This window comes from Carassius carassius, chromosome 2 (assembly GCF_963082965.1).
Source record: "Carassius carassius chromosome 2, fCarCar2.1, whole genome shotgun sequence".
Taxonomy (NCBI): Eukaryota; Metazoa; Chordata; class Actinopteri; order Cypriniformes; family Cyprinidae; genus Carassius; species Carassius carassius.
Genome location: NC_081756.1, coordinates 8,050,694 through 8,065,259, shown reverse-complemented (window position 1 = coordinate 8,065,259; position 14,566 = coordinate 8,050,694). Strand labels below are relative to the sequence as shown.

At 35.9% G+C, this 14,566-nt stretch overlaps 1 protein-coding gene and 1 long non-coding RNA gene across 2 annotated transcripts in view; one reads left to right on the top strand and one right to left on the bottom strand.

The window, feature by feature from the left end:
• LOC132101451 (elongation factor-like GTPase 1) overlaps nt 1-14,566 on the top strand; it is an 85,141-nt gene that overhangs the window by 21,713 nt on the left and 48,862 nt on the right. The window contains exons 13-15 of the mRNA XM_059506429.1: nt 6,304-6,478; nt 6,613-6,762; nt 9,015-9,150. Of these exons, the coding sequence (XP_059362412.1) occupies nt 6,304-6,478; nt 6,613-6,762; nt 9,015-9,150 (461 nt within the window). The remainder of the gene's footprint in view (nt 1-6,303; nt 6,479-6,612; nt 6,763-9,014; nt 9,151-14,566) is intronic.
• On the bottom strand, nt 13,533-14,374 carry LOC132096458 (uncharacterized). The gene is made up of 2 exons (XR_009422586.1): nt 14,312-14,374; nt 13,533-13,786 (listed from the first exon to the last, which is right to left on the bottom strand). It is a non-coding gene; the product is annotated as an uncharacterized LOC132096458 (long non-coding RNA).

Sequence of the window (14,566 nt, the reverse complement as noted above, 5' to 3'; positions counted from 1 at the left end):
GTGAACGGAAAAAGAGTTGGGCTGTGGTAATGTACTCCTGTTTATTCAGTCTAACATCATACAGTTTCTTTCATCAAGAATGCTGTGGTTAATATGCCACTGTATTTCCTCCCTGGCAAGTGTGAGGAAGAGATTCAGAGAGGAGCTGGGCGGCTTCCAGTGGCTCTTTAGGGTGTCTGTGGGTCTTTTTATCTTCATTGTTTGCTTGTGTTCACTCTCTGTTGTACTCAGTCACCGTCTCACCCAACCTTTCTCCAGAAAGACACTCTCTGTTTTCCCCGTTCCCTCGCTCTTTCTCGGTCTCAAGTTTCTTCTGCGCTTAAAGCAGTCAGGGTCAGGGCATCCAGGCATAAAGTTTCTCCCTGACCTGGGATGATCTTTTTTGTTTTTTGTCTCATGTCTTTGGAGTCTCTGTCCTACACACACACACACACACACATACACACACACAAACAAACAGGCGCACACACACACACACACACACAAACAAACGCGCGCACACACACACACACGGGTGTTTCTTTAACTACGCCCACTTTTGTGTCCCTTTTGTGTTCAATAGATAATTCATGATAATTCATTTAAGACATTGTTGTGAATGAGCAAATCATTGAGATAATGAGATAATATATATATAAATTATGACTTTCATTTGTGTTAGCGAAGAGCAGTAAATATTATATATATATATATATATATATATATGTATATATATGTATATATATGTATATATATGTATATATATATATATGTATATATATGTATATATACATATACATATATGTATATATATATATATATAATAAAATAAATGTTAAATAATATTTAACATTTAAAATAATAATAAATGTTTAATAATATTTTCACATTTTTGCATTTGGAAATGCTGTGCAATAAAAATACAAAGACTGTAAAAAGATTTTTACAAATTAGTAAATTAGTATTTTGAATACCGTTTCTCATGTGTGAACATATCAACATATAATGTCTTCTTCTTATTATTTATTTATTTATTTTTACTATGCATAAAATGCTAGCTGTGAAGTTAGTGAAATGAAACCAAACGGTCTTTTTATTCAAATCATGCTGTTTTATTCAAAAATGCTTAAATTGTGATTTCCATTGTAGAATTAATGGTGATTTGAGATGTGGTGGAAATCTGTTGATGGCAGTTTAGGGTGAAAAAAGAAAACATGACTGAACTGCTGGACAGTTTTTGTAGACAGCTAAAATAAATGAGTGAGTTTAAAAAGGTTAATGGTTGCCCATAGTTAAAGAAAGCACATATTTGAGTGAAGGCGACGGCTGAAGGATGACATCATCTTTTGTGAGTACAGCTTTTAGCTTGTAAATTAGCTTTTCTTCCATATTTTCTATCAAAACATCATATCTAAAAGTGATCATCCATAAGCACATTAACCCGATAGCATCAAGTGCATGTAGACGCTCTCACATCAGATGACCTTTGACCCTTTGGAGTGAACTGGTAAAACTAAGAGAAAGGGGCATTGCAAACACAGAGAGGCTGAGAAAATGGACATAAAGTGTTCGTCTAGACCACAATGCATCTCAGATTTCAGCCTGTAAAGTAACGACGGCAGCAGCTGCTAGCGTTATGTCCTGACCCACATTTCAGCCTTTACATATCAAAACAGTGCTATTTAAGCAAACCCAGATATCCTGTGCTGAAGGGAGACTTTGGCAAGAGCAGATACGCCACTTGTAGTTCATTTGATTCTTCGTCTTGATTTGATGGAAGCTTCTGTTGACTGAGTTTTTGAGCTCATAGGAAACACGCCAAGAGTAAACTGTTTGTTTGCTCGCTTTTCATCAGAGAAATTGTTTTTATGTCTTTGTTTGTAATGAAGCATTTATTGAAAACCCCTTGTGGATACCTGTTTGACTGACTTTTAGCCTGAATAAAAATCCTACATACCCAGATTTCCAGAAAGTTTAAAATACCTAATGCATTTTTTATGCATTTCCTATCAATTTGAATTGAAATAGTTTAGTTTGTTTATTTGAAAAGGGACAGTGTACAAATCTTAACAAAAATGTTTCCATTTTAAAGCATTGTACCAGACTCAGCCAGCTAATTACCATCAGATTGATAAACCGGATTGATTAAATGTATTGAATTTCCCTAATAAATAAATTAATAAATTAAAAATAAATGATTCATTTATTTACCTATATAGATAACTGTTTGACAAGTTTGGGGTTTTAATTATTATTATTATTTTTTTTTTATGATTTTTTTTTTTTCAAGTTGATCAAAAGTCATTTATATTGTTGCAAGAAATTATATATTTCCATGAAATCCTGTTCTTTTTTAACTTTCTATTCATCAAACGATCCTAAAGAAAATGTGTCACATTTAAAAAATAATAATAATAAGCAGCGCAACGGTTTCCAACATTGATAAACATTACACCTTTGGTTGTTAGTATATGTTGGTGATTCAAAAAACTATATCTTGCTCTATTGAAACAAAAATACTTGCAAAAAATACGAGTAGTTATACATTTCGTTCCATTCAGCATTCCTGGTTCAGATTTGACATCCTGCCTGTCACCTCAGTTCATTGTGAGGAATTGAATGGTGCACACGGCTGACACTTACTCAAGTCAAGTCTGTTATTTTGCATTCCTTTTTTCCAATTGAATGAACTGCATCAGGAAATCTGCACAAATGCATTCCTCCACTTTTGGGGTTGCCATGGTAATGATCAATGTGGGTCATTGTGTGTGTGTGTGGTATTTGATTTGGCGTGTGGGAGGGTTGTCAGCCCCTCTTTAACATGGCCTGCATAGAACACTAATGTGTTGGCTCGCCTGGTTGGCTTCTGGTTCTGGGGTTTTTATTAATGGCACAAGGCAGTCGGCAGGCAGAACATTAGTTGGGCTGTTCACTGCTCATATGCACAGAATCACACATATGAAAAAAATAATACATAAGCATATGAGCAAATTAGCTTTTGGTATTATAATTTAAGCTTCAGATACATTGGTCATGATGCGAATTGCACGCGTAAATATATCTGTGCATTATACATATAAAATATATATATATATTTTTTTTTTTTATTATTAGATACAAAAATGGAAATTTGGTCAGATTTGTGTGATTTGGTTCTTTCGAGCCCAACAGTTGCTTATATGTCTAATTATTTTTATGTAGCATATTGTATCTGAAATGTAATTAAACTGTAAAATGTAGATATAGTATTGGCAGATTTCCATCCACCATAAGTGGAAAACATCTGTAGTTTAATGTCTTGCGGGGTGATTGTGTTTTGTGTGTAGTTTGTTTTATGTGTACAGATTTAGAAACCATTTATATTTCCCTTCCTCTGTCATTTTTTTTTCCTCCCTTTGAGAATGTATAAAAAAAAAGTCAATCCAGTTTATGGTTTTTAAAGACTTCGCTGTTAGGTTCTGTAGCCATTACTTCATGACGACAGTGGCCGAGCTTGTAAACGAGCTTCATGCTGTTTCCATTATTGCCAATAAGCGACACATTCAGACTTTTGAAAAGGAAAACATGACGATTTGCAGAAAGACTGAAATGAAACACTTGAGACACGCTACGTGATTGAAACACTAATACAGCGGAAGTTGAGAAAAGGAGGAAAGTGGGGAAAAATCTATTGAGTGTGATTAAGACCTAAAACTTATTTATGGTTGATTTCGCACTTGTACGTAGTTGCTATTGCACTACAATTTAAAAATAACAAAATCATAGCTTTTAAAGTAGAGAACTTGAGGTTTTCCTCTTGACTGTGTCCTATTATAATATTTCAACATGGCAGTGTTCTCTCAAATCATCATAACGAGCTTTCTTTATGACTGTGAAGTTACAGTCTGCACTTTCCATGAATAAGTATATTTGAAATATTAGTTACATTACATTTTTATTTAGTCTTTTAGCAGACGCTTTTATCCAAAGTGACTTAGAACTGAGGACAGTGGAAGCAATCAAAAACAACAAAAAGAGCAATGAAATATAAGTGCTATAACAAGTCTCAGTTAGCTTAACACAGTACACGTAGCAAGGGCTTTTATATAATATACTAAATAAAAAGAAAACAGATAGAATAGAAAAAGAATAGAGCAAGCTAGTGTTAGAAGTCCTTTTTTATTTAAATATAAATTTAATATTTATCTCTTTTTTTTTTTATATCTACTTTTTCTTTAGCATTAGAGACACATTAGAGGTCAGCTTTTTTACCATTACCCAAGTTGTATCAGTCATCAAAAATAATCGTATTATTATTATTATTTTTATTATTGCTATTGTTATAATTACTTTTAAATTAATGGTAAAATATATGTTAAAGTTTAATCCCACAGTAGCTCATCCCTACTGAATGACCACTGCAACTGTTTTTATTTTATTTTATTTTATATTAAATTAAATTAAACTACATTACATTAAATTACATTATTATTTTGTTTATTGAAAATAACAAAACAACATAACATTTTATAAAATAAAATAATTTTATAATATGTAGAATTATAACTCTCTTTATTCAGCCCTACTACAAGCATCTTAAAAACAAAACAAAACAAACACACACACACTAGCAATCATGTAACTTTCCAAAAACTTGACACCCTACAAGTAAACAATTTTTTTTTTTTGTCTGAATTCATAAAAATCATAACTCGCTTCGGTCAATGAGCTGAAACTTTTGTTATCAATTACAGCTTGTTTGGCAGGTGTTTTGCAGTGTCATAAAAAGTAAACTCGGTGGACTTCATGATCAGTGCAATGGTTGGCAATGTCTTCCAACCAATTACAGCAAGTATGCTGTGTTAACTACATAGGATCGATATTTAGACGTAAAGCAAAAGTTGTTGACTGTTATGTTCCTCTTGATGATTTGTTTCTGTCATCTCCTCAGATGGAGTCATTATTCTGCTTAAGATGAGTCCTTAACAAATCCGGCAGCGGTTTGGAAGTAAACATGGTTTAAATCTTCTATTGGATCTACTGTTTTGGAACATAAAAGCACATTATTAATGTTTTATGTAGGCTAGTTTCAAGTTAGGGTAACTCTTTGGTGTGTTAAGAACTGAGCCAGTTTTTCTTCCGACTGGTTTGACTTTGAGCAATTTGAGTTTTATGTCTCAAACGATTGTACGAGTTTGGTGTTCTGTTAACGCTTGGCTGTAGCTCCCTTCTGTTCTTGTGATGGCATGTCTGCTTCTTTGTGAAATAGAAATTCTTGAATCAATTCACTTATCTTTGCTGCAGAAATTGGATGTCTGTGATAATGGCCAGTGCAAGAACTGTTCGTCTTGGGATTTTTGGGGGTTTTATGTTCTAATTACTCTCTGTAGTACTTTGTGCATGTTAAGGAATGATTTCATTTAATTGACCATATTATTTGAAACTAAATAGAGGCTAAAACATAGACAACATCCATGTTCAAAATCATTATGTTTGGCATATGCTTTATCTATTTATCTATTTCTATTGTCAGGGTTGAACAAATTTTATAAATTAGCAATTTGTGAGTTGGAGTTTGAACTGAATTGGACATATCCAACAGGAAGTTGAATCGCAATTTGAATATAAAATTTAAAGGAAATTAAAGTTCCAAAATTCTGAGAATAATAGTAATTATAAAAATATTCTTTTAATTTATAAATTGATTTTTTAATACCTTTTTTTATTATTATCAATTAGCCATATAGTTAATTCATAAACATGCAAAAGCATAGTTTTGAAAATCAGTAATTTTTACTGAATCGATGTGTATGATTATATATACACATTTAGTGTATATATATATATATATATATATGTAAGTGTATGTATATTCGTAAACATATTTTTTTTTCACTTTACACTTGTTGCAGAATTTTAAGAAAAATACATTTAAACGAAACTAAAATACAAAGAAATGTTGCAGTAAAAGTGGTGATTTTACAGAATATATACACATACAAATACATACTTGCATTTTTTTTCTGCAAAATTACACTTTTATTGCAGAAATTATTATTTGCATCTTAGTTCCTTTAGATTAAAATTGCTATTTGCAAAACCTATGCTTTTGCATGTTTAATAAATGTTTGGCTAATTAATTATTGATTGTTGTAACTAATTAATGATTGTTTTCAGCCACCTATTTAGCACTTTAGCTGAGCATAACACACAATTATATGAGAGGTTGACCAATGAATTTTAGTTTTTAACAAAGTGCACAGAATCTTCCACTGTCCAGTTGCGATCTTGCCGAGTGCGGTTCATAACCATGCATTATGGTTTGTGATGTTTTCGTACCTTCAGGCCGTTGACTCAGGAGGAGATCTCCCAGAGAAGGGAACTGGCCAGGCAGCGGCACGCAGAGAGACAAGCTGCCAATCAGAGCGCAGAGAGCCCCCGCTCAGCTGATGCTGGAGGGACTCCAACCCAAGCAGGCCCGGCCAGCGGTGCTGTGACAGGCAAGAATTTAACCCATTCAGTGCTGTATGTGTGACAGTGAATGAGTCTTTGAGCTCGTGTGTCAAAGGCTATATCTCCTAAGACACCTTCTTTATTTGATATTCTTAGTATATTTATACTTCATTTTGTCCTGCAGATGCTCTGTGCGCGCAGACAGAGGCTCTTTCGGTCAAAGTTGCAGTCGAGGAGGAAAACAAAGAGCATTTTGTGGCCTTTGCACGAGTCTACAGCGGCGTCATCAGAAAAGGCCAAAAGGTGTTCGTGCTCGGACCCAAATACAACCCGTCGCTGGCGCTCAGAGCGGTGAGCAGCCGTTTGTCTGGCCTCATAACCACTGACGGTTTCCTTATCCAAGAATGAATGCAATTCATAACATTATCATCATTCAGTTAATAATCCTTAACCCTGCTGAACTTGAACTCAAGCAAATGAACTGCCTCGTTCGGGTTAATGTCCAATTAATTCCCTCATGTTTGAAGCCGCCTGGAGCTCATTATTACATTATTACCCAGAAACTATTAAAAGACTCGTACAATTGAGACATTTATTGAATAGTCAGAGTCGAATTTGCATAAAACTCCACCAACATTGGCCATTAAGAGCATTTCTCAATTAAGAGAGAAAGCGTCCCCTCAAACAAAGGGGATTCGGGGCTGAACGGCAATGATTGGGACAAATATTGAGATTGCATCTCTTGTTTCTGGACATTTATTTTCAACATATTAAAGAGCAAAAAGGCTATTTAATTTCTGAGAAGAAAAAGTTGCTATTTTGAGTCTTTTAAAGTCTTCAATAATAATGTTATACTGTATGTGTGTGTGTGTGTGTGTATAAATATATATATATATATATATATATATTCATACATGCACATTTAATCTCTTAATAATAATGTTACATCTCATTTACAATTTTTACAATTACTACATTATTAGTAATAGTAAAAGTAGTATATCGGAAAAAAAAAATCGTATTTAAAAATTTTTAATACATCTCTGAATTATAATAACATTAATAATCTTATTTATACCGGATAATAATATTATTAATAATAATTAAAAATATTATATAATCTTATTTATAGTTAACAATATTTGCAATCTTCTTTTATTATCATTATTAAATTGTGTGTTGTAAGAAGATCATTAAGTTGATTTTTGTATATAAACAAGTATATACTACATGCAATATACAAAATATATTATAATACATTTCTGAATAATAAAATAAGATAATAACAACAATAATAATAATTAATATTATTATTAAAATTAGTATTTGTATTACTTTTTTATTAAAAACTAATTTTTTTTATTTTGAGTAATTATAAAAATATAAATATAATATATATAACTGTAATTATATATATATATATAACTGTAATTATATATATATATATATATATATATATATATATATTAGTGCTGTCAACGTTAACGCGTTAACGCATGCGATTAATTTTTGTCTGGTTTAACGTGTCAAAATATTTAACGCAATTAACGCAGCATCCGTATTTTCTGCCATCCGTTGGCTAGCTTTACATTATATGATCACGCTCTTATTCATTTAAATGCTTTTAAACATTTCAAGCGCGGCAAGACAAAAGAGAATGCGCTGTCTGTGAATGCCCTTATGTGACACATACACACGTACACACACACACACACATAATGCATAGACAGGGCGCCAGAATCCAGTTCTCTTAAGCGCTTGAACTAACAATAAACATCCCAAAGTGCCAGTTTTGTCGATTATCCTCATAAGAGCAATCTTAAATGATTTATATAAAGTCTAAAATGAACAAAAAGAGTTGTGAGAGATTGAGGCGAGATCCATAGACAGTATATAAACGGTGAGATCCGCGTGTCTGTCTGCTCTTAAAGGGACAGCAGCCAATAAAGCTTCCTGTCAGTAAAGTTAAAGAACAAAGGGACAGAGAAAATGACTCGCTGCTCTTGCTAAATAACTTTTGTAGCTTTAATAAGGATTAACTATTTAATTTATAGTTTATGCAGTGCAGACTGCATATAACTTTGATAACTTTATTAAATTTCCGTATATTTCCTAACTGTTAAGACAGGAAGGGCAGGAGTAAACATGACATTTATTATGGGTTTATGTTAGCATTGTTTTAAGTTTACTTAAATTAAAAACTGTTAAATTTTTGAAGCCTAATAATAAATGTAAAAAAAAAAAAAAAAAACAGTAGCTGTATTAATATCAGTAATACTGGCCTTCATTCATAAAAAGATGTCATTTAAACAAGTATTTAAATTTAACTGTGAAATTATTACATTAAAAAATATATTAAAAACGTACAAAAACATTTCTTTTTTTATTGCGATTAATTGCGATTAATCACAGAAAATATGTGTGATTAATCTAGTTAAAGTTTTTAATCGATTGACAGCACTAATATATATATATATATATATATATATATATATATATATATATATATATATATATATATATATATATATATATATATGCTTTCTGGTAATATGAGTCCTAATGCTGTTGTGGGATTTTTTGTTGATCATTTTCACCTTTAGCTGCCTGAAGGTTGTTCAGTAGCTGATGTTTTACCCAGCATCCCTCACATGTCCTGCTGTACCGTGGACAGACTCTATCTGCTGATGGGCCGCGAGCTGGAGGAGCTGGATGAAGTTCCCTCAGGAAACGTTCTGGGTTGGTCATTTGTTTTCTACAGTGCTCCTCTCACTGGTTCTGGATGGATATGTTTTTTGGCGTTCTGCTTTTGGTTTATAGTAACAGAGTGACTTTTACCTGTGATCGCACTTCTTGAAGACAAAGCTCTGTTTGTCGGGTAATATTCTTACTTGGTATATTGCCTTACAGTACATGGTTTGGCCGAAGCACAGTTATAGCAATGCCATGAAATTCTGGTTCAGTTGTGCTCAAAATAATGTATTTTCCACATAGTGGATTATTCTGTCTAAGAATTGGACACTTGGATAGGGAAAAACCATTGTTGTAAATGGAGCAGCTACAGTTTTGTGCTGTTTAAGGATGGGTACATCTGGAATTGACCATGCTACAATAATATACTAGCATTGGAAATCTCAAATAATGGCAGAGAAAGGACCAAGAAACAGGAAATTTGTTTGGATGTTCAGAATGTTTTAGTCCTCAGCACAGATTTTTTCCACATGTTGCTGGGTCAATGTCTTTGTTGGTCCTGGAACATTATTTCTGACAACCAATCAGAATGTAAAGTCAGGTTAAGGACTGGGTTTGGTTTGCCTGTTTGTATTGGATTAGAATGTATCTTTTTGTTGTTTCAGAACCAACAAAACATCCCTTAAGGCCTGTTCGCACCAAGAACGATAACTGCATGTATACTGCTATAAAAAGGGCTATAAAGCCGTTTTGTTTTATCCAGTTGATGATTGTTCAAAACTTTGACAGCCAATCAGAATATAATAATTAATATTAATTATAATTAATATTAATTAATTAAGAGAATGTTAATGTGCATTGTGTGGATGGTAGTTATTGTTATAGTTACCTTTTATATTGGTTGTAATTGGTGTGACCTGGGCATTTAATCGGAATAATCTAGATGTGCAATGTACAGTTCTTCTTGCGATATTTGCATTGCAGCTGCGGGGTACTTTGTAAATACTATGACACTTGGAAGATGAGCAAAGATCCATAGGTGTTCATTAAGGGAGCTAGATAGTTTTCAAAGGGTCAGTCTGCATGGAGCATCCTGGGGTGCTTTGAACTAGCAATCTTCTTTTTAATAGCCCTGAGCTATCAAGATAAACTTTTGGTTATTAAAAACAAAACAGGCAAGAAGCTACATGTGTCAGTAGTCTTGTAAATGTCACAGATGTAACTTTACCAAAGCAATCCTATTTAGGCTCTGTTTCAAATCCTTAATTAATTATTACAATGTTTCTAATTTTCTTTTCTGCCCACACAAGGATCTGGTACGCTAGTTGTATAAACGGCGTGAGTGCAGCCCTCCTTGGCAGTTGATGTAAGAGACCACCGCTGTGTTGTCGGTGCGCACCAACACATGGTGACCTCTTAGGTCTGGGAGAAAATAACGAAGTGCATGAAGCATGGCCAGCATCTCCAGGCAGTTGATGTGCCATGTCAGATGGCGACCAATCCACAGACTGCGGGCTGGGTGGCCTACCTCCGTAGAGGTAGCGAGCCTCTCAGCACCGCTACGTTTCTGGGCGGTAACTGAGAGAAGTGCTCACCGGAGATCGCTGCGCCCTGGAACACCGGCAGGGTTGGCAGAACAATCTCCTGAGGGCACTGAGGAGAGACGGGCACCGTGTAATGCGGTGTACACCACTCTTCCCCAGAGGGAGCTGGCCCTCAAAACGTCCTAGGCCTTAGGCGTCAGGACGTTATGATGAAGGCTATCCAGCGAAAACAACAGTCCGTAGAACTGCTTTCCACTAGAAGCCTTCGGCCTGGGAGCGCCACTCTGACTCTAGCGCGCCCAGTAGCCCCTGACCGCCTCAACCTCCTCAGAGGAAGAGCGGTACACATGAGCTCTAGATTTAGTGAACACGGGTGGAGATAGGACGAGCCGTCTCCAACCTGTTCGCCAGATCATGTGCGATTCCCGCGATCGTGGTCGCCGCCGTGCCTCAGCAACAGCGCGACCGCAACCGCAAGATCGCATGCACGGACACACTCCTCGGAGCATGCCCGGCGAGAGCGGATCGCTTAACAGCGAGAAAAGCACAATCAGCCCCCCGATAGCCGACTGCGCAAGCTCCACTCTTCATTAATTGTGCTTATTATAATATTAGGCATTATATGCTTGTGTAACTGGTGCTTGGCTTTGCCACTGGCGAGCTCATCGATGCCTTTCCACATCAATCTCCTCAGAGAAAGACAGGCAGTGCGTCGCGCCCTCTCATCGGGGAGAAAGTACCGCAAACGCGGGCTTCTGAAGCCCCGAGAGCAGGCGCCTGAGCTCTTTCCTCAAAGAGAGCCTTCTGAGAGTGAAGCAAAGGCTCGCATCGCAGCCGTCAACTCCCTCGAGAGCTGACACTGCACGCTTCACTCTCAAGCATACAACACACGAGCTGCGTGTGTCCCTACCTTTTTTTTTTTTGGCAGGGAAAACACACAGCCTGAACGCTGCCTGCTCTCGCTCCCAAAACTTCCCTTGATTGAAGCTTTGACAATGGAGTTTATCAGTGGACAAACGACACTAAATAAGACTCACAAACAGATAGCGACTGACACACACACAGAGCGCTTGCTGAAGACACAAGGCTGATTACCGGCTTCGCCGTTCATGCTTTTATGCTTCCTGGTCTCTGACGTCACCCGCCTATGATGTCTCGCCCTTCCATTGTACTGATTATACACGTTATTCAGAGACATCATGAAGGACGCGTTCCCCATTCGTTCTCGACGCAGCTCGAGTTCCTGAAGAGGAACATATTTCGTCTCGTCTCGTCTGACGAAATTAACACTATTTATGACATGGGTGTCAAACTCAGTTCCTGGAGGGCCTGAGACCTGCAGAGTTTAGATTCAACCCGGCTCCAACCCACAAGCCGTGTAGTTTTCCAGTTAGCCTGAAGGACTTGATTAGTTGGGTCAGGTATGTTTAATTAGGATTGAATCTAAGCTCTGCAAAGCTCCGGCCCTCCAGGAATTGAGTTTGACACCCCTGCCTTATGAGGTTTCCTTTCACTCAGGATGCTGCTTTGTAAGTCCAGCTGAATATGTAGACAGCAAACAGTAAGGCAACAGAATTTACATGTGGCCCCATAAACAGCCAGTGATGTGTTTTACAAAGAGAAGCGAATTCTTCTGGAATTAGTTTTGACTTCTAGAGGTTTGTTGCCCTGGCAACATAGGATGAATTAGATCATTTTGGCAGATATTTTTCATCGTCTCTGTTTTGTCTGTGTTTACAGTCACAAATGTTTCAGCACCAAACATGCATCAAAGTAGGACTAAAAATACCCTGAAGGCTTTTGCTCAAAATACTGAAGTTCAAAATGAAGACTTGGTTCAACAATTCCTGATTTCCCCCCAAACAAACACAAATGATACACACGCCTGTGGCTTCCTTCAGAAATCCGGTGAACTTTTGACATGGGCAGCTGGTGTCCTGTAGTCTTTAGAGTTCCTCCTGATGATGACTTGTTTTGTAGTTGAAAACAACCCAATTTGGGTTATTTTGGCAACCCAGCGCTGGGTCAAAAAGGGACGAACCCAACGCTGGGTTATTTTAACCCAACCAGTTGGGTTATCATGTTTAACCCAGCCTGCTGGGTTGCTTTTTTTAATGGTTTAAAATGACTACATTGCAAGGTTTTTTATCACTGTATTTCAGAAGGAAAACTACTATATTTAGAAAATGTTCAAATTCATTTTGCATGTAATGCTTGATAAGGCAGCGTTTATGAGCTCAGTGCCACTTTGCAGCCGTTACCGGAGAAACCTACCTCTCCCGCTTAGCGCCTCCTGCTGGCAGAAAATTAACTCTCAGAGTGCCGCCACCAATTGAGTGTAAGGATGTGGGAAACAATGCATGCTACGTTAAAATGAACCCAAATTGAGCTAGGCATTAAACCTACAAATAATGTTCATTTTAAATATCACTTTTACACACAAATAATAATTATCAAAAGGAAAATATTTATTAAAAACAAAAGTAAAGTCAAAAAGTAACATGTAAGAAGAAATGCTGAAAAGGATGGCATTAACAGCTACAGTTCATAAAGCATTGAACATTCGTTGAATATAACTTAAGATCAAATTGGACTTTGTTCAATTGTATATATTGTATAAAAATATACGAAAACACTATTATACAATAAATGTACAATTAGTTAGGTTCTTTACCAACTATTCTGGCATGACAGTACACAAATAAACCACAACATTAACTCTGATATTATATCATTTAACAGACGTGTGTGTGTGTGTGTGTGTGTGTGTGTGTGTGTGTGTGTGTGTGTGTGTGTGTGTGTGTGTGTGTGTGTGTAAGAATGTGAGCATGTGTATGAATGACAGAGTGTAAACTCTTCTACTAAACACAGAAAAAGCATTTAACATTGTTTTTACAAATTATACACTTACAGTTTGTTTCATAGTCCATGAATACAGATCAAGCATCACAGTCAATTTTCATGATCTCTTTAGCATAATTGATGTAGTCATGAAGAAGCCCCATCAGCACATGTGACATCTTCTACATCATCCAGGGCAGCGTCCTCCTTTAAAACCACTGCTGCATCAGTTTAGGGGAAAGGACGTTCTCTTCTTTGACCAGCATTCATCCAGTCACCGCCTGTTCTTCATCAGTGGCCTAGAAAGAGAGACACATTTGAAAAAATAAAACATTTAATTAAACTATCCATTTTCAGGTAGAGGTGTATTCACATCTGTAAGGATAGGTAAATAATCTGTGTTAAAGTTTCAACACTTTGTGAGGTTGTTTAATGTCTCGGTCCACCACAGCGCTCCAGAATGCCCTAATGGCAGCACTAGTGTGAGGGCACATAATATTGTTTGAATAAATATACTGCTTTCAGAAAGCTTCTTTACTGAAACATTAAAACAGACATGACATTCACTTCACATACCTCACAAAATGTTCATGTACCTAGGTGGCTGCTCTTCAAACGGTTAGTTCACCAAATAATGAAAATGGTCATAATTTACTCTCCCTCATGTTGTTCCAGACCCACACAAACTCTCCTAATTTTTGGAAAACAAATGAATACATTTAATATTCTCTTAATTTATAAAATATATTCATTTCAATATATTCAAGTCTTATAGGTTTGGAATGGCATGAGGGCAAGTAAATGATTTTGTGTGTGAAATTTACCTTTAAGAGGGAAGACCAAGAATGATGACTCTCCAAATCAGACAAGACAACTCCAAAGTTGGTGAATGCAATGAAAAACACAGACATCAATGGTTTTAATGAAATGAGCACGTAATCACACTGTTGTTGCATCAAAATGTGAAGTAAACCGGCAGGAGACAACAGAAACATTTATTTTCTAAAAATAACTTACATAAAATCTAAAAAGAATGATGCTCTCCCATGTCTCTGGCTTTTAACATCTACAAAAACAAA